The sequence below is a fragment of the Sus scrofa genome, chromosome 1 (genome assembly GCF_000003025.6).
Source record: "Sus scrofa isolate TJ Tabasco breed Duroc chromosome 1, Sscrofa11.1, whole genome shotgun sequence".
NCBI lineage: Eukaryota > Metazoa > Chordata > Mammalia > Artiodactyla > Suidae > Sus > Sus scrofa.
Genome location: NC_010443.5, coordinates 193,457,167 through 193,475,877, shown reverse-complemented (window position 1 = coordinate 193,475,877; position 18,711 = coordinate 193,457,167). Strand labels below are relative to the sequence as shown.

The window sequence follows — 18,711 nt, the reverse complement described above, 5'->3', positions numbered from 1 at the left end:
AGCAGATGCTGAGTGATCCCAGCTGAGCTGAGAACTTAATCGAGGCTGTTTACTATCTACCAGTCACCATGTGGGTCCTTCCACATTGTCTGGGATTTCTTAGGGTGGGCAGTAAATTCACACGGTAGGTCAAGGCTCCAGATGCGAAGATCCCAGTGGCCTAGATATGAATTATGGCCTGGCCTTGGAAGTTAAGCAATTTCACTTCCACTGCAGTCTATTTGGTAATGAGGGTCACCTGGCCAAGATTCAAGACTATGGGCCACAGATTCCACCTCTTGGTGATACATAAGATAAAGCATCTGCAGACATGTTTTAAAATTGTCGATTTCAGAGTTCCTGTTGTGGCTCAGTGGTTAACGAATCCGACTAGGAACCATGAGGTTGTGGGTTTGATCCCTGGCCTTGCTCAGTGGGTTAAGGATCCGGCGTTGCCGTGAGCTGTGGTGTAGTTCGCAGATGCGGCTCGGATCCCGCATTGCTGTGGCTCTGTGGCTCTGGCGTAGGTTGGTGGCTACAGCTCTGATTCGACCCCTAGCCTGGGAACCTCCATATGCCACGGGAGCGGCCCTAGAAAAGGCAAAAAAAAGACGAAAATTGAAAAAAAAAATTTAAAACTGTCCATTTCTTTTCTATAATCAGAGAGTTTTCACCAAATAAATATTAATATAGTTACTTGAGAGTGTCCAAAATTTCTTTTTCAAACTTGCTAGCATTCAAAACTCAACCCAGAAAATATGAAGAAAAGCTACTCTTGCTCTTAAGTAAATTATTCCTTTTCTTTTGGCGTCAGCCTCCTCATCAGTACAGTCAGAATAAAGATCAAAATTGCATGATGGTTTTCAGGGTTAAGCAGTAAGTGATATCTGAAGCCAAATGGGCACTCCATGGTAACAGTATAGTATTATGGGCTTTGTGGAATGCCCATTCATAATTTTATGCCTAATTTTTAACTCTCAGGCTGTACAGAATATCTCTGAGAAGCAGCTTTTCAGAGTGGGTGGGGAAGGCCATTACTTACCAGTTTAGAGAATACCCAAGTGCTGCAGCAAGGCCATGAGATGGCAGGGCCTCTGAAATAGAAGACAGTAAAGTCCAATGTTTTTTGCTTCATGATTGTGCTTTAGACCAGCTGTTTATGACTTGGGTGGATCACCTGGAAAGGAGCATCTTCTCAGTGTTTCTGGAAAATGCTCGGTTCAGTGGCCTTGCCAAGGCAGGATTAAGCCTCCCTACATGGGTGCTTCCAATTTTTCTTGTGTGTTTTGGAGGTTGATGGATTCAGAGAGCATCAAGGTGATGAAAGGCAGCTGCTGATTAAACAGGAAGGCAGCAACTCACTTCCTCGACATTGGTACTGAGCCTTGGGTGGCAGGCACCTGGACGTGTTATTTACTTGTCGTGTTTGGAATCCATTCAGAAAAGCTGAACACTGTTTGGCACTTCTTTTCAGTAATCCTTAATTCTAACCTGAAAGTTTTGTGCTGTAATTTGTCAACTGTGCTTTGGAGAGACTTCATGACCTTCCTAGAAATAGAGACAGAGTGCGCTTTCCAATGAGTGTCATCGAAAAGAAATCAGAGAGTATTTTAAGGATGTGATGATGTTGATTGCTGTCATTATTATTATGACTCAGAGTCTTCACTATTTACCCAGTGACACAAGTGTGCTAGACATTGACAAAGCACAGGATTCCAAATTGTTTCCACCCAGAAGACATAACCTCATCATTTTCCTATGCTTTGTTTATGGTTCCCTCCTCCTTCAGAGTATTCTGTTAAATTGGGAACGTTGTGATCCAGGTGAAAGTTGATTCAGGAAGATGCATTTCTAAGGCTTTTCAGATCTGTTTTTTGATCATTCCCCTTGGGTTAGGCATGGTTATGGCCATATTTATTTAGCACAATATTTATTATAACAGAGTCAGAGACCTAATTGTTTTATCTGCATTATTGTATTTCCAACCTAATTGTACCCAGGAGCTAGGTACAATAATTAGTCCAATATTATGGGGAAGAAATTAAATCGTACAGAGGCTATGGTAACCAACATATGTCTGAATTAAAAGTACATCCCTTACACATCCTCTCCCTTTCTCTATCCCAGCCTCACTGGCTTTCTTTATATCTGTCATCTTTGCCATGTTTCTACCAGCCATAGGATTCTGTATGCTACTATTCTCTTTTGCCCGGTTTTTCCTGGGCATTCTTCTCTCTGGTATTCTCCTACTTGAAGCTTGCTTATTCTTTACCTCTCAGCTTAAGTGTTACTTCTTTTTTATTTTTGTCTTTTTCAGTTGCACCCACAGACTATGGAAATTCCTGGGCCAGGAATTGTATCTGATCCAGCTATGACCTAAGCCACAGCTGCAGTAACTCCATATCCTTAACCCAGTGCACCAGGCCAGGGATTGAACCAGGCTGCCACAGAGACAAGCCAGGTCATTAACTCCCTGCACCACAGCAGGAATTCCAAGTGTTACTTCTTAAAGGAATCCTTCTCTGACTCATGTCAAATAGCCTTATTTTATGGTCACATGATGTAATAAACTGGGCACTTATCTTCCATTGCATTATTATTCTCCTTTGGGTGACTATGTAGATAATATCTGCATCTCCAATGAGTCATGAGGACAGGGACTGTGTATATTTATGCTGCTTGTGGTGCTCCTGGCACGTAACCCAGTGCCTGGTACATAGTAAGTGCTCAACAATAATTTGCCAAATGAATAAAAAATGGATCACATTCTAACTTTACCCCATGCTAGGCCATGAATACCCTTTTACTCAGGAAGAAGAACATTGGCATTCTTAGCAATTAATTTTGTAAGACCCAATATATGCCTGGGACATTTATTAAAATCTGGGGTCAAGGACTCTGAGGAAAGATCCTGGTGGGATTGTTCTTTCTCGAGGTTCATCTAAGGTGGAAAGCATTGCATACTTTTTCCTTTATTTATAATGCTTATTTTGTTTTGTAGTGTTATAAAACCACATCACCCAACTTCAGTATTATGGCAGACTTCTCATTTATATGCCTCACTAGTTCCACCCCAACCTCCATCATATTGAAACAAATCTTATTTCATTTCTTTCACAGATATTTTCAGTCTATACTCTTTCAAAACTCCTCTCTCTTTTGAACCCACTTTAACCCTAACGAGAACTTTTTCCTTCCACCTAAACTAAATTTCTGATGACGCAGCTTCTGCCAGTTTCCTCTTGTGCGAAGACAGAGAGCTGCTGGTCACTGTTTTGATTGTTATAACCCGTTTTAGTAATTGAAGTTTGTGATTAGTACTCCCTTTTGTCATTCATTGCCGACTCCAAATTTAATAATGTCTTTTCTTTAGCCAATGGACCCTTTCTAGTGAGTGTTCAAACTGCATGACTGGAAGAACAAATTTATTTTTGGCAATATGATTTTCTTGGGCTATGAGCTGTGTCCTGCGCTCTTGGCTCATGACTTTGGAAGAGATTCTGTCTTAGTCTTTAGAGACCAAGAATTAAAATTTCATGTGCTTGTCCTTTCCATCCGTGGGAATAGATTAGCAGAGTATAGCGCTCCATTTTTGTGATTTCAGGGCTGTTACACAAAGTGGGTCAGGGATGGACTTTTTCTCCCTGTTGAGTAAAATTGGTCCTACACTTGAGAAAACCGAGAGTGGCAAAGGATGCTGCTTTTTCCTCCACTTTGAGTCTGGGTTGATACTCATGTTTTCTATTCATTAACACAGTGCTTGACACACGATAGGCATCCTAAAAATGCCTGATCAGTTGCTGGATTGGTAGAAAAATTCAGCTGTGTACCTCAGAAACTTCTGTAACAATGGTCTCACTGGAATATACTTTGAGGTAAATCCTGTCATCAAAGAGGATATGGTAGCAAGTCTCCAGCAGATTGTGTATTAAATTTCCTTCCACCCCATCCCCATCCTATCCCATCCTAGTCCACAGTTTACCAAATGCCTACTCTGTGCAGGATCCTGTGCTAGTGTCTGGAAGTACCAAGGGGAACAAGACAGAACACTTGCTCTAGAAGAGCTCACAGTCTAAAAGGAATATGGAAGATTAAAAATGGCTGCAAATTCTTTTCTATTTATCTAATTGAGAGATAGAGACAATATCTCTCCACTTGAATCTGGGCTGTCACTAGGAAACTGACTGACAGAAAAAAATGCAGCAGAGGTGATGGTTGGTCTTTTGAAGTCAAGTCAAAATAACCCTCGCAACTTCATCCTTGGAATGCTAGGTCTGCCATGTATGAAGTTCAAGTACCTTATGACTGTCATGCTAAAAAGGCTGCTTGAAGGCATTCAGGTCAACAGTCCATGGTGATCCTAGCCCTTCACCCTATCAAGGTGACACCATCCCTGTTGAATTGTCAGATATCATAGACTCTCCAAGTCAGCCATCCCATTTGTCAGCTGAGTGCCACCCAATAACCTTAGTTGATACCATGGAAAGTAGAATATCCTAGCTAAGCACTGCCCAAATTCCCTATGCACAAGATCAAGAGACATAATAAAAAGACTGTTGTTTTAACCCCTTAGATATTGAGATTGTTACTCTGCAATAGACAGAACAGAGAGGTAAGAAAATAACCAGGGTTTAGTTAGAATTCTAATAAAGGTATGTACAAAGTGGGTTATGGGAAAACAGATGATTAGAGCAAATGATTCTGTTTTGGAGAGCCTAGACCACTGTGTCACACCACTTTTGGAGGGCACTGATGATGCTGTGGTCCTTGTGAATGGCACCCCCTCGAGTTGTGCGGCACCAATATGTGCAGACATGGGGCAATTTGGAGAAGGTAGGTTGGCTGGGAAGGCTTTAAAAAAGGGAACTTGAGCTTGGAATTGAAATATGAGAAGGTTACATGGGCTAAGAAAGGGGGAGGAGAAATAATACTCCAGCAGTTGAAGCAATGTGAGCAGAACTTTGAAGGCACAGGAACCCATAATGGGCTTAAGGCATGGTGACTGGTGCAGTGTAGTAGTCAGTGTGCTTGGGACTGGAGTGGGAGGAGTGGCTGCAGAAAAGCCTCCAAAGGTGGCTGAGTGATGTGAAGGGTCATATTTACATACCTTCATGTGGAGTCAGGAGGAGGAAGGTCAAAGGCAACATGTTTCAAAGCAAAGGAACAATGAATTCAAAACAGTGTTTGAGAAAATAGTAGTTCAAAACCCCCTAGACTGGGAAAGACACTGTTTGTTCTTCCAGCTGCCTGGCTCTCCCTGAAAGCTCTACAGATCTACTTTTTATAGGAAAAGTCTTAAACAACAGGGGATTACTCATGATTCATTTAAAAAGATCATTAAAGGAAAATCAAGGCACGTGGCATCCTGCCTTCTTTAATTGCTCATTTATTATTACTGTGGGTGAGATAACGGCTTTTTGTTATTCTTCTAAATAGTGTAAAATATTTATCGGTAAATATAGCAGTGCATAAATTAATGCCAGTCGAGATTTTGTGGTGCATTTTCCTCCCTCTACTGACACCAATAATTCCTACCTAAAGAAAAACAATGTTGTGCTGATGCATTCTGTCTCAGGGCAGTGTGAGAACGTTATGAACTCAACACCTGTATGGCAATACTGTCTCTTACTGTCGATGGAATGGCAGGATTCTCTTGGTGAGCTGGCCCTATAGTTTGTGAAATCACTTTTCTTTCTTGTTAATTAAGACTCATGCTTGGGAAGAGGGGAAGCAGAGGTGTAAAATTTTCTTTCTTTTTTTGGTTAAGTTTTATTGAAGTATAGTTGATTTACAATGTTGTGATAATTTCTTCTGTACACCAAAGTGATTCAGTTATACATATACATACATCCATTCCCTTTCAGATTCTTTTCCCACATAGATTATCATAGACTATTGGATAGAGCTCTCTGTGCTGCACAGCAGGTCCCTGTTGGCCAATCATTCCATAGACCTCAGTGTGCATATGCCAATCCTAAACCCCCTGTCAATCCCTCCCATCCCCCAAAACTTGTCCCCTTTAGTAACCATAACTTTTTCAGTCTGTGAGTCTGTTTCTGTTTTCCAAATAACTTATTTGTATCCCCCCCTTTTTTTTAGATTCCACGCATAGGTGATATCATATGATGTTTGTCTTTCACTGTCTGACTAACCTCACTTAATATGATAATGTCTAGGTCCATCCATTTCATTAGTGTCTGGAATGACAGGATCTCTTGATGGGCTTGGTCTAGAGTTTGTGAAATCACTTTCTCTCCTGTTTATTAAGACTTATGCTTGAGGAGTTCCCATTGTGGTTCAGTGGAAAATGAATCTGACTTGTACCCATGAGGATGCGGGTTCTATCCCTGGCCTCACTCAGCGGGTTGGAGATCCTGTGTTGCCATGAGCTATGGTGTAGGTCGCAGACACACCTGGGATCCCGCATTGCTGTAGCTCTGGTGTAGGCCGACAGCTGTAGCTCTGATTTGACCCCTAGCCTGGGAACTTCCATATGCCAAGTGTGCAGTCCTGAAAAAACAAAAAACAAATGAACAAAAAGACTTATGCTTGGGAAGAGGTGCAGTTAGAGGTGTAACATTTTCTTTTCTCCATCTTCATGACAAACCACCCAACTGAAAGTAGCCTTATTAAGGATATTTACTATGTCATGTACCTGAGAGTCTATGGGTAGGTGGTTCCACACAGATGGCTTGGTGGCTTAACAATGTCACCAATGACTCAGGGTCATGCCTTCATACCACAATGTCCAAAATAGGAAAGAGAGAGTTTTTCTTGTTTTTTGGGTTTTTTTGACTTTGTTTTTGTTTTTAATGTTTTCTTTTCTTTTTAATACCAGATAAAAATCTTTTCTGGCATCTCTTAGCAGACTTCTACTCAGGTTTCCTTATCCAGGTCTGGTCTCAGACTCAGCCCTAAACCACTCATAGGAAAGGGAGAAAGACTTGGAGGTGATGAACAGAGGCCCGTTCCATGGGCAGCGGAGAGTGGCAAGTGCTTGCTCTGTCAGCACACTGCTGCCTCATACTTGACACAAATGGGGTTTCTTAGAAGCAAGCAGAGAGGAGCAGCTCCTGTGTGTGCAGCCAACTGTGTTGGCCATGGGTCAAACCAATTGAGGGGTGGTGATGCAGTACATTCTGTATGCCCAGATCTAGAACCCTACTGCCAGGTACAGAAGCCTCCAAAAATAATGCTCGTTCTCAGAAAACCTGAGTAGGCATTGTACCCAAAGCAGGCAATTCTCTAGCTTGAGAAATTAATTCAATATAATATACTGAATATCTGTTACAACTTAGGAGGTGGGAGTGCTGCAATGAGTAAGACCTAGTTCTTGCCCACAGACATTCACAGTCCTTTTCACCATCTGCTTCATCCTAGAAGCAATTTTGCCCCCCACCCCCAGTGTCACGTGCTCTGTCATGCTTCCCTCTGAGCATGCAGTGGGGCTGCAATGCAACTGGGACCCTCCCCTGGCCCCCTCTGCCTGGGTTCTTAGATTTATCACCCATGGACCTGGCTGGGTTAAATGCTCCTTCCCTGGATTCTTACAGCATTTATGCTTATCTCTGTCCCAGCCCTTAAGCATTCCGGTCCTAATTGTCTGCCAGTTGTTCACCTCAGCCAGGCCTGGAGTGCCATGAAGGAAGATTGCGTTTCCAGCAATTTGTGTCCCAGCCTGGTGACTGGAACACAAATGATTTCCAGTGAATGTTTGCGGGGTGAATGCATGAATAATTGAATAAAAGGAAATTAAATCTGCATCTTTTATACCTCTTCAATCAGTTTCTACTTTATGAGGTTTTCTCTCCCCCTTTTTCCTTTCCTCTTTTTCTCATCTCTGTTTCCTCTCTTATTTTCCTTTTCTTTGCTCATTATTCACAGATAACTAATGAATCCTCCCTTTTACAAGTTACACAATTTTGCACAGCCTTGCTTTTAGCTTGGGGGGTCCTGCAAGTGGATCCAGAAACCTCCGTGCTGACCAGTGACACTGTTACAGGAACTGTGTTGTCTACTGTGAGCCATCCTTCGGTCCACTTTCTTTCTTTTTGCTTTTTAGGGCTGCACCTGAGGCACGTGGAAGTTCCCAGATTAGAGGTTGATGGGAGCTATAGTGGCCAGCCACAGCAACGTGGGACCAAGCCACATTTGCGACTTACAACACAGCTCATGGCAACACTGGATCCCCAACCCACCGAGCACGGCAAGGGATCGAACCTGCATCCACATGGACACTAGTCAGGTTTTTAACCTGCTGAGCCACAATGGGAACTCCTGAGTCCACTTTCAAAAGGCTGGAGCCCTGCTGTGATATTGTCATTTATAGTAAGGAATATATATTTTGTCTTCCTCTCGTTTCTGGCACAGAACTACCAAGACCCTTGAAAGGTTCTGAGAAAAGAGCAATAGAGTTGTCTTTTGTTATGTTCATGAGGTGACTTTTGGACTGTGCCTGATGATGAGGACTAGTTGCCAAGAGACCCAACCGGGAGATTAGGGTTGAGACTTTCAGTGTGTTGTCTGGCTCCCCAGCAGGCACCCAATCCCCTACCTCTGGGGAAAGGAGAAAACTCAGAAGTTGAATCTATAGACTATGTAAGGAAACCTCCATGAGCCCTGGAAAGATGGGTCTAGAGAGATTCTGGGTGGGTGGGGTGCTGGGGGACTGTTTCTGGAGAGGGCAGGCAGGTTCTGTGGACATTCCCACACCTTACCCTGGGCAGCTCCTCCACCTGGCTGTTTCTGAGTTGTATCTTTTTCCAATAAATGAGCAATCTAGAAAGCAAAATGATTCTCTGAGTTCTGTGAGTTGTTTTTACAAATGAATCAAACCCAAAGAGGAGGTAATGGGAGCCTTTCATTTATAGCCAGTCAGGTAACAATCTGGACTTGTGATTGTTGCCCTGAGTTAGAGGGGATCTTGGGAACATCAGATTTATAATGAGTTAGCAGGTCAGAAGTACAGCTAAAAACTTGGGCCTGTCACTCGAGTCAGAAGTGAGGGAGGGCAGTCTTGCAGGGCTGAGTCCTAAACCCGTGGGATCTGATGTAATCTCTGAATGGAGCATGTCAGAACTGAGTTGTGGTTGCGGACAAGATGGTGGAAGAGTAGGGGGACACTCACCCTCTCCCACAAATACAACAAAAAAAGCATATCTACAGAACAAATAACTCGCACAGAACAGCAACCAATCGCTAGCAGAAGAACCTAAACTCCAATAAGGGCAAGAAGTCCGTGACATTACTGGGCAGAACGGGAGAAAAGAGGAGAGTGAGAGAAGGTGAATCCAGGGGGACGGACGCTCCCGAAAGGAGAACTGAGGAGGAGAAAGGGATCCCACACCCTGGAAAGTCACCTACTCGGGGGAAAGATCAAATGAACCAGAGGAAGCTCCAGATGCAGAGAAGAGTGTAGCAGTAAGTTGGAGTACTGAGAAGCTGATCAAGAACCGAACGGACCATCTGAACTACGGGCACAGTCACCAAAAATTGAGACGCCTGGGTGGGGGCTGGGCACCGAGTCCTCTGCTCGAAGGTTAGTCCCCGAGAAAGGGCTGGGGGGGCAGGGCGGAGCGGAAACTGCTTGGGAGGTCTAGAAACCAGTCCATTAAGTTTGACGGGGCAGAGACTGCATAGGAGACTAGAAAACAAAGCATTCGCAGAGGAAGGGAGCAATACTCTAGGGGCAGGGAAGTGGAAAGCCACATCAGAGGGAACCTGGGAGAAGAGCCTGGTCTGTGCCCATGCTGGGGAGGGGAGAGAAGGAGTGGGTCCCCATAGAATACCCCCTAAGCCACAGCAAGCAGGCCCGCTAAACTCCAGTAAGAGCAAGAAGTCCCTGACATTACTGGGCAGAACGGGAGAAAAGAGGAGAGTGAGAGAAGGTGAATCCAGGGGGACGGGCACTCCCAAAAGGGGAACTGAGGAGGAGAAAGGGATCCCATACCCTGGAAAGTCGCCTACTCGGGGGAAAAGATCATCCTAATTCTCAGATGGTCTTTCTGAGTCGGGCTGCCCTGGGGAGGAGCCTCTTGGGTATTCAGTGCCCCTGCTAGCCACCCAAGCCCCCCAGGGGGTGCTGAGCTATAGCGGATCAGTTGTATAGGACTGCCAGCTGCAGGCAGGACCCCCTGCAGCCCAGAAAAGCTGCAACAAGCCTGGCCAGACTGTGAAAAGATCTGCCTACATTCTCAGGCGGCCCTTCTGAGTTGGGCTGCCCTAGGGAAGAGCCTCTTAGGTTCTCAATGACCCAGATAGCTTCTCCAGCCCCCAGGGGGCGCTGCACTCCTGAGGAACAGCTGCCCAACATCGCCAACCCCCTGTAAGAACCCCACAGCGTAAAAACACCAGAGCAAGCTCTGCCTGACCGAGTGAAACCTGCTACCATCGTGGTGTGGACCTCCCAGTCCTGTCTGCCCACAGGAAGTCCTCCTTTGCTTTAAAGAAACACTGTTAGCCCCATCAACACTCCAGAAAAGTCAGACCAAAAAAAGACTGACCAACAACGCCAGCTCTCAGGAAACATTCCACGGCAGTGACAAGGCAAACACTGCCCGATAACGGAGAGTACAACTCCCTCAGGAGAAAGAAAACAACAAGCAAGATGAAGAAGGTGAGAAACCACCCCCAGTCAAACCAATAGGAGAACTCACCTAAAACAGTCAACAATGAAACAGATCTCTGCAGTCTGACAGACCTGGAGTTCAAAAGAGAAATAGTGAAAATACTGAAGGAATTAAGAGAAAATATGAACAGTAATGCAGATACCCTCAGAAAGGAACTAGAAAATATAAGGAGGAGCCAAGAAAAACTAGAACATTCATTTGCAGAGATGCAAACTGAACTAAGGGCAGTAAAAACCAGAATGAACAATGCAGAAGAACGAATCAGTGATATGGAAGATAGAATAATGGAAATCACTCAATCCAGTCAACAGACAGAAAACTGAATCAAAAAACTGGAAAGCAATATAAGAGACCTATGGGATAATATAAAGTGGGCCAATCTACGCATAATAGGAATTCCAGAAGGAGTAGAAAAAGATAAGGGGATGGAAAATATATTTGAAGAAATTATCGATGGAAACTTCCCAAATCTAAAGGATACTGGATTCAAGATACAAGAAGCACAGAGGGCCCCAAACAAACTGAACCCAAATAGACCCACACCAAGACACATCATAATAAAAATGGCAAAAGTTAGTGATAAAGAGAGGATCCTCAAGGCAGCAAGAGAAAAACAGAATGTTACCTACAAGGAAACCCCCATAAGCTTATCAGCTGATTTCTCTACAGAAACACTACAGGCCAGGAGGGAATGGCAAGAGATATTTAAAGTGCTAAAAGGAAAAAAATATGCAACCTAGAATACTCTATCCAGCAAGAATATCATTTAAAATAGAAGGGGAAATAAAAATTTTTTCCAACAAACAAAAACTAAAAGAATACAGCAACACAAAACCCAGGTTAAAAGAAATGCTGAAAGGGCTTCTCTAAACCAAACAGAAAGGAAGGAAAGGGAAGAAAAAGGAAAAAAAAAAAAAAGAAGAAGAGTAAGAACTAGGACTGAGGAAACCGCAATAAGAGACCAGTCACTCAAATAAGCCAGCATACAGATTTAATCATGAACATGCTTCAAACAAAATAAAATTAAAAAGAAAAAAATAAAAAAGAGTCATCAAAACCATAAAATGTGGGCAAGGGATGTTAGGAAATAAATAACCCTTTTTGTTTGTTTGTATGTTTCTCTTCTTAATTTTAATATAGTAATGAAGTGTTTGAACTTACAGGACCATCAGGCTAAAACACACAATTATGGGAAGGGGTTAGCATACTTAAAAAACAGGGCAACCACAAGCCAAAACCAAATATTGCATTTGCAAAAAATGACAAACAAAACAATCAAACAGATAATAACAGCAGACCATCCAACCAAAAAAAAAAAAGGAAGAACGGAGAACCATAGAATCAACTGAAACACGAGGTTCAAAATGGCAATAAATAATCATCTATCAATTATCACCTTAAATGTCAAGGGACTAATGCCCCAATCAAAAGACACAGAGTGGCTGAGTGGATAAAAAGGCAAAAACCTTCAATATGCTGCCTACAAGAAACTCACCTTAGGACAAAAGATACATATAGATTGAAAATGAAAGGGTGGGGAAAAATATTTAACGCCAATAGACATGACAGAAAAGCAGGAGTCACAACAGTCATATCAGACAAAATAGACTTTAAAACAAAAGACATAAAGAAAGACAAAGAAGGACACTATTTAATGATTAAGGGATGCATCCAAGGAGAGGATGTTACTATCATCAACATATATGCCCCAAATATAGGAGCACCCAGATACATACAACAAATATTAACAGACATAAAGGGAGATATTGATGAGAATACAATCAGAGTGGGAGACCTTAATACCCCCCTCACATCCATGGACAGATCCTCTAGACAGAAAACCAATAAAGCAACAGAGATCCTAAAGGAAACAATAGAAAAGTTAGACTTCATTGATATCTTCAGGACACTACATCCAAAAAAATCAGAATACACATTCGCCCAATATCATTGATGAATATAGATGTAAAAATTCTCAACAGAATCTTAGCCAACTGAATCCAACAACATATCAAAAAAATTATACACCATGACCAGGTAGGGTTCATCCCATGTTCACAAGGATGGTTCAACATACGCAAATCAATCAGCATCATATACCACATTAACAAAAAAAAGTCAAAAATCATATGATCATCTCAATAGACGCAGAAAAAGCATTTGACAAAGTCCAATATCCATTCATGATCAAGACCCTCGCCAAAGTGGGTATAGAGGGAACATTCCTGAACATAATCAAAGCCATTTATGATAAACCCACAGCAAATATCATACTCAATGGGGAAAAACTGAAAGCCTTCTCACTCAAATCTGGAACAAGACAAGGATGCCCACTCTCACCACTGCTCTTCAACATAGTTTTGGAAGTCCTAGCCACAGCAATTAGACAAACAAAAGAAATAAAAGGCATCCATATAGGAAGAGAAGAGATCAAACTGTCACTGTATGCAGATGACATGATACTATACATAGAAAACCCTAAGGACTCAACCTAAAAACTCCTTGAACTGATTAATAAATTCAGCAAAGTAGCAGGATATAAGATTAACATTCAGAAGTCAGTTGCATTTCTGTATACCAGCAATGAAATATTAGAAAAGGAATACAAAAATACAATACCTTTTAAAATTGCACCTCACAAAATCAAATACCTTGGAATACACCTGACCAAGGAGGTAAAGGACCTATATGCCGAGAACTATAAAACTTTAATCAAAGAAATCAAAGAAGATGTAAAGGAATGGAAAGATATTCCATGTTCCTGGATTGGGAAAATCAATATTGTGAAAATGGCCATACTACCCAAAGCAATCTACAGATTCAATGCAATCCCTATCAAATGACCCATGACATTTTTCACAGAACTAGAACAAACAATCCAAAAATTTATATGGAACCACAAAAGACCCAGAATTGCCAAAGCAATCCTGAGAAACAAAAACCAAGCAGGAGGCATAACTCTCCCAGACTTCAAGAAATACTACAAAGCCACAGTCATCAAAACAGTGTGGTACTGGTATCAAAACAGACAGACAGACCAATGGAACAGAAGAGAGAATCTGGAAATAAACCCTGACACCTATCTTTGACAAGGGAGGCAAGAACATAAAATGGGAAAAGGAAAGTCTATTCAGCAAGCATTGCTGGGAAACCTGGACAGCTGTATGCAAAGCAATGAGACTAGAACACACCCTCACACCATGCACAAAAATAAACTCCAAATGGCTGAAAGACTTAAATATATGACAGGACACCATCAAACTCCTAGAAGAAAACATAGGCAAAACACTCTCTGACATCAACATTATGAATATTTTCTCAATCGAAATTAGAGCAAAAATAAACCCATGGGACCTCATCAAACTGAAAAGCTTTTGCACAGCAAAGGAATCCCAAAAGAAAACAAAAAGACAACTTACAGAATGGGAGAAAATAGTTTCAAATGATGCAACTGACAAGGGCTTAATCTCTAGAATATATAAACAACTTATACAACCCAACAGCAAAAAAGCCAATCAATCAATGGAAAAATGGGCAAAAGACCTGAATAGACATTTCTCCAAAGAAGATATACAGATGGCCAACAAACACATGAAAAAATGCTCAACATCGCTGATTATAAGAGAAATGCAAATCAAAACTACCATGAGATATCACCTCACACCAGTCAGAATGGCCATCATTAATAAATCCACAAATAACAAGTGCTGGAGGGGCTGTGGAGAAAAGGGAACCCTCCTGCACTGCTGGTGGGAATGTAAACTGGTACAGCCACTATGGAGAACAGTTTGGAGATACCTTAGAAATCTATACATAGAACTTCCATATGACCCCGCAATCCCACTCTTGGGCATCTATCTGGACAAAACTCTACTTAAAAGAGACACATGCACCCGCATGTTCATTGCAGCCCTATTCACAATAGCCAGGACATGGAAACAATCCAAATGTCCATCGACAGATGATTGGATTGGGAAGAGGTGGTATATATACACAATGGAATACTACTCAGCCATAAAAAAGGATTCCATAATGCCATTTGCAGCAACATGGATGGAACTAGAGACTCTCATCCTGAGTGAAATGAGCCAGAAAGACAAATACAAATACCATATGATATCACTTATAACTGGAATCTAATATCCAGCACAAATGAACATCTCCTCAGAAAAGAAAATCATGGACTTGGAGAAGAGACTTGTGGCTGCCTGATGGGAAGGGGGAGGGAGTGGGAGGGATCGGGAGCTTGGGCTTATCAGACACAACTTAGAATAGATATACAATGAGATCCTGCTGAGTAGCATTGAGAACTTTGTCTAGATACTCATGTTGCAACAGAAGAAAGGGTGGGGGAAAAAAAATGTAATGTATACATGTAAGGATAAGCTGACCCCCTTGCTGTACTGTGGGAAAACAACAAAAATTAAAAATTAAAAAAAAATAAAAGTAAAAAAGCTAGTTTGCCACTGTAGGAGAATCCTCCCCTACAGTGGAAATGATACCAGAAACTGAGGTTAACAAAAGTCTTGAAATGGTAGACCAGTTGCTGTGCTGCTCCTTCGTTCTGGTACCCAGATTTGGGGAGGCTAAGGAGGGGCAGGTAGAACTGACATAGTGCATGGGTCACCTTTTCTGGAGGCTGGCTCAGCCCTGGGGAATTGAAGAATGGTGCCTTCTTTTAATGTCCAGTGCAGCTGATGGGAGGCATCAGACAAGCATGTGACAAAGCTTTCAGTGGAGAAGATCTGAGGGCACACCCAAGTTCCTGGGTTTGCTTCCTGCCTCTTCCTACTTAAATATAGACATCAAATAACTGTCAATCTCCAGATGTCTCATCTCATCTGGAAGAGGAGTTAAAGTGTTAAATTTTGGCATGTTGTTCATCATGGATTTTTTTGGGGGGGCATTGTTTAATGTGAAAAAATATAACATTAAAATGTTATCTTATTTACTGCATTTTAAATTTTAAAGTTTGTGCCCAAGGTAGTGCCTCCCTTGACTCACCTTAGTCTTGGCCCTGGCTTTTAACGTGTGACCTCCTGGAATTGAAGAAAGCCAAGCCTGGCTTTGCCTTGGGTGTGATGTTGGACTTCATGGTTCCCTTGAATTTTTTATGGTTGCATTTGGTTTGATTCTGAAAAATATTTATTGCACCCATTTTCTGGAACAGCCTCTGTTCCAGATGCTTGGAATACAATTGAGTCAAAACCTGGTCCCTTTTTTAAGGAGTAATATTGAGTGGGGGTGGCATGGGAAGCAAGATTACACACCCTGATGCCAACACCATGTGGTGCATACGCTTGCTGTCAGAGCTGAGCACAGAGTGATGTGGAGACAGAAGAGACCCCTAACCCAGCTCATGGGTGGGAAGGGAATCTTACAGGAATGATAGTGCCCTTGAAGGAGGAGTTATCATTGACCAGGCTTTGGGAAGAGGGAATAGAATGATCAAATTATGGAGGCAAGAAATGACATGGTTTGAGCAGGAAATTATAAGCAGTTCCACGTTGCTGAAGCATGTATTTGGTCAGAGGTGTTGCGATGAATAATGAGCTGGAGAGAGAAGCAGAAAAGATCATGAGGAGCTTGGGAATTCCTATTAGTGAGCTGTGCCTTTATCTTCTATGTCATGGGGAGTTACTGAGGTCTTTGAAGCAGATGATGAACATGAGGCTTATTTATTGGAAGATTCAAGCTTTGCCTTAAATAATATACCTAAAAATAGCATATTAGGATTCCACTTTCTCCACGTCCTTGCCAACATTTACTATCTCTTATTTTTTTGATAAGAGCCATGTAGCAGGTATGGGGTCCTTGTCTCACTGTAGTTTAGATTTGCATTTCCCTGATGATTAGTGATGTTGAGCATCTTTTCATTTATCTATTGACCATCTGTACATCTTCTCTGGAAAATGTCTCTTCAGGTCTGTTCCCCATTTTTAACTGGGTTATTTGTTTCTTTTTGTTGTTGTTCTTGCATTGTATGGATTTTTTAATATAGTTTGGATATTAATCCCTTATCAGATACTTGGTTTTTGAATATTTCCTCTCATTGTCACCTTTTCAATTTGTTGTTATTTCCCTTGCTGTGCAAAAGCTCTTGAGTTTAACGTAGTCTCACTTGTTTATTTTAGTTTGTGTTGCCTGTGGTTTTGGTGTCTCACCAAAGAAATCATTGCTAAGATTAATCAGGGATTTTTTTCCCCCTATGATTTCTTTTAGGAGTTTTATGGTTTTAGGTCTTACATTTAAATCTTTGATCTCTTTTGAGTGAATTTTTGTGAGTGGTATAAAATAAGACTCTTGGTTATATCCAAAGGAACTGAAACCATTATCTCAAGATGATATCTTCATGCTCATGTTCACTGCAGCATTTTTCATAATAGCTAAGGTATGGAAGCAACCTAATTGTCCATCAACAGATGAACGGATAAAGAAGATGTATATACACACAATGGAATATTATTCAGCCATGAGAAAAAGAATATGCTGCCAACTTTAACAAGACAGATGGACCTTGAAGTCATTATGGGAAGTGAGATAAGTCAAAGAGAGAAAGATGAATACTGTATGTTATCATATATATGAAATCTGAAAAAGCTGAACTTGCAAAAATAGAGAGTAGAACAATGGTTCCAGTAGAATAATGGAAGCGGGGGATTTGGGGAGATGGTGTTTACAGGTGCAACCTTGCAACTAGTAGATAAATAATGTCTAGAGATCTAAAAATAAACAACACATCACAGTGCAAAGACCACTGGCTGACTTTTGGGAACAGCCTGGGCTGCACTTCTGGCCTCACTGTGGGGTCACCACGGGGGAATTGAAGTCCTCTCTTCTGCTAAATCTCAGTGTTCTCTTCTACATAACAAAGGGTGGAGAGTCAGGCTTTACCAGGATCCCATGGAGCATCTACATAATGAGATTTGCTGCTACCCTAGGGTTCTCTTGAGAAAATGAAAATTCATCCTTGTCAGTGAGGGAAGTTTTTACATCAGAGCCTTTGAGCGGACTTGTGTCTCTGCTTTCTGCTTTGCATTCAACAGTAATCCAAGCCTACTGAAATAGGTGAGAACTGTGCTGCCTTGGCCCAAAAAGTCCCTTTTCATTTTCTGTTTCTGCAAAAATGACCAATGTTTATTCTTCTGCTCACCTTGCTTATGTTACTGTGACATGGATCCCCAAAGAGGAGTCCTGAAGACTAAATATGGAGGCAGAACCCCAGAGACCCTTAACTCAGTGAGTCCCCTCACTGTCATTATTTAAGGAACAACCCTTCAACCACTTGTTTGCTCCTGTGGTATGTGGAAGTTTCCAGGCCAGGGACTTGCACCTGCACCACAGAAATTACCCAAGCCACAGCAGTGACAATGGCTACCAGGGAACTCCTCGACCACTTTTTATGGAAGAAAGTCTTTCTTAGTGGAAGGAAACACAGCCTTACCATTTCCACATGGACCCCTGGCCCTGCCGCCTCCCTTCTTTTGCATTCTTTCTAAAGATGGTGGCCTGTGTTTTCATTGCAGAGTTCCTCTGACAAGGAGTCAATCCTGACCATCCTCCAGGTCCTTGGAGATCTGCTTTCCGTTGGTGAGTAGGCCACACCCTCAGCCCTCATGAGGTGGACATGGGAACATGCAGCTCTGATGTTTCCCAGGAGCCTGTGTGGCCTGGGGATTTGCTCCAGCTCAGGTTTTCTGTGAGAGACAGAGTCTCCTCAGGGTGGTTGTGCTTTGGGCTCCTCAGTCTTGTTGCCCACACTGCAGTGAGCCAAACTCAGGAAGGCATTAGACTCTGGGTGGTTATCCTCTGACAGCTTCGCTCTGAGGCCAAGGACTCCCAGCCCTCAATGATTCTCTCTCCTCCCCTGCATCCCTCACTGTGACCCGTGTCAAGAACCAGGTATTGGCCCTTCCTTTATATCTGTCAGGTGGAGACAGGAATGAGGCCAGGGATGGGCTTCCAGTGTGGTCAGCCATTGCATTTTCAAAGATAAGATGAGAGTTGACTGTATTAGGCATCAACTGAGTTAACTGGGCAGTGCCTCTATTAGTTCATTTCCACATGAGGGTCTTGGAAAACAGTTTCCTGGCCATTCCAACAT

At 42.3% G+C, this 18,711-nt stretch overlaps 1 protein-coding gene across 1 annotated transcript in view; it reads left to right on the top strand.

Moving 5' to 3' along the window:
• AGBL1 (ATP/GTP binding protein like 1) overlaps positions 1 to 18,711 on the top strand; it is an 809,164-nt gene that overhangs the window by 58,653 nt on the left and 731,800 nt on the right. Inside the window, 1 exon segment of the mRNA XM_021062610.1 lies at positions 18,134 to 18,197. Coding sequence (XP_020918269.1) covers positions 18,134 to 18,197 — 64 coding nt within the window.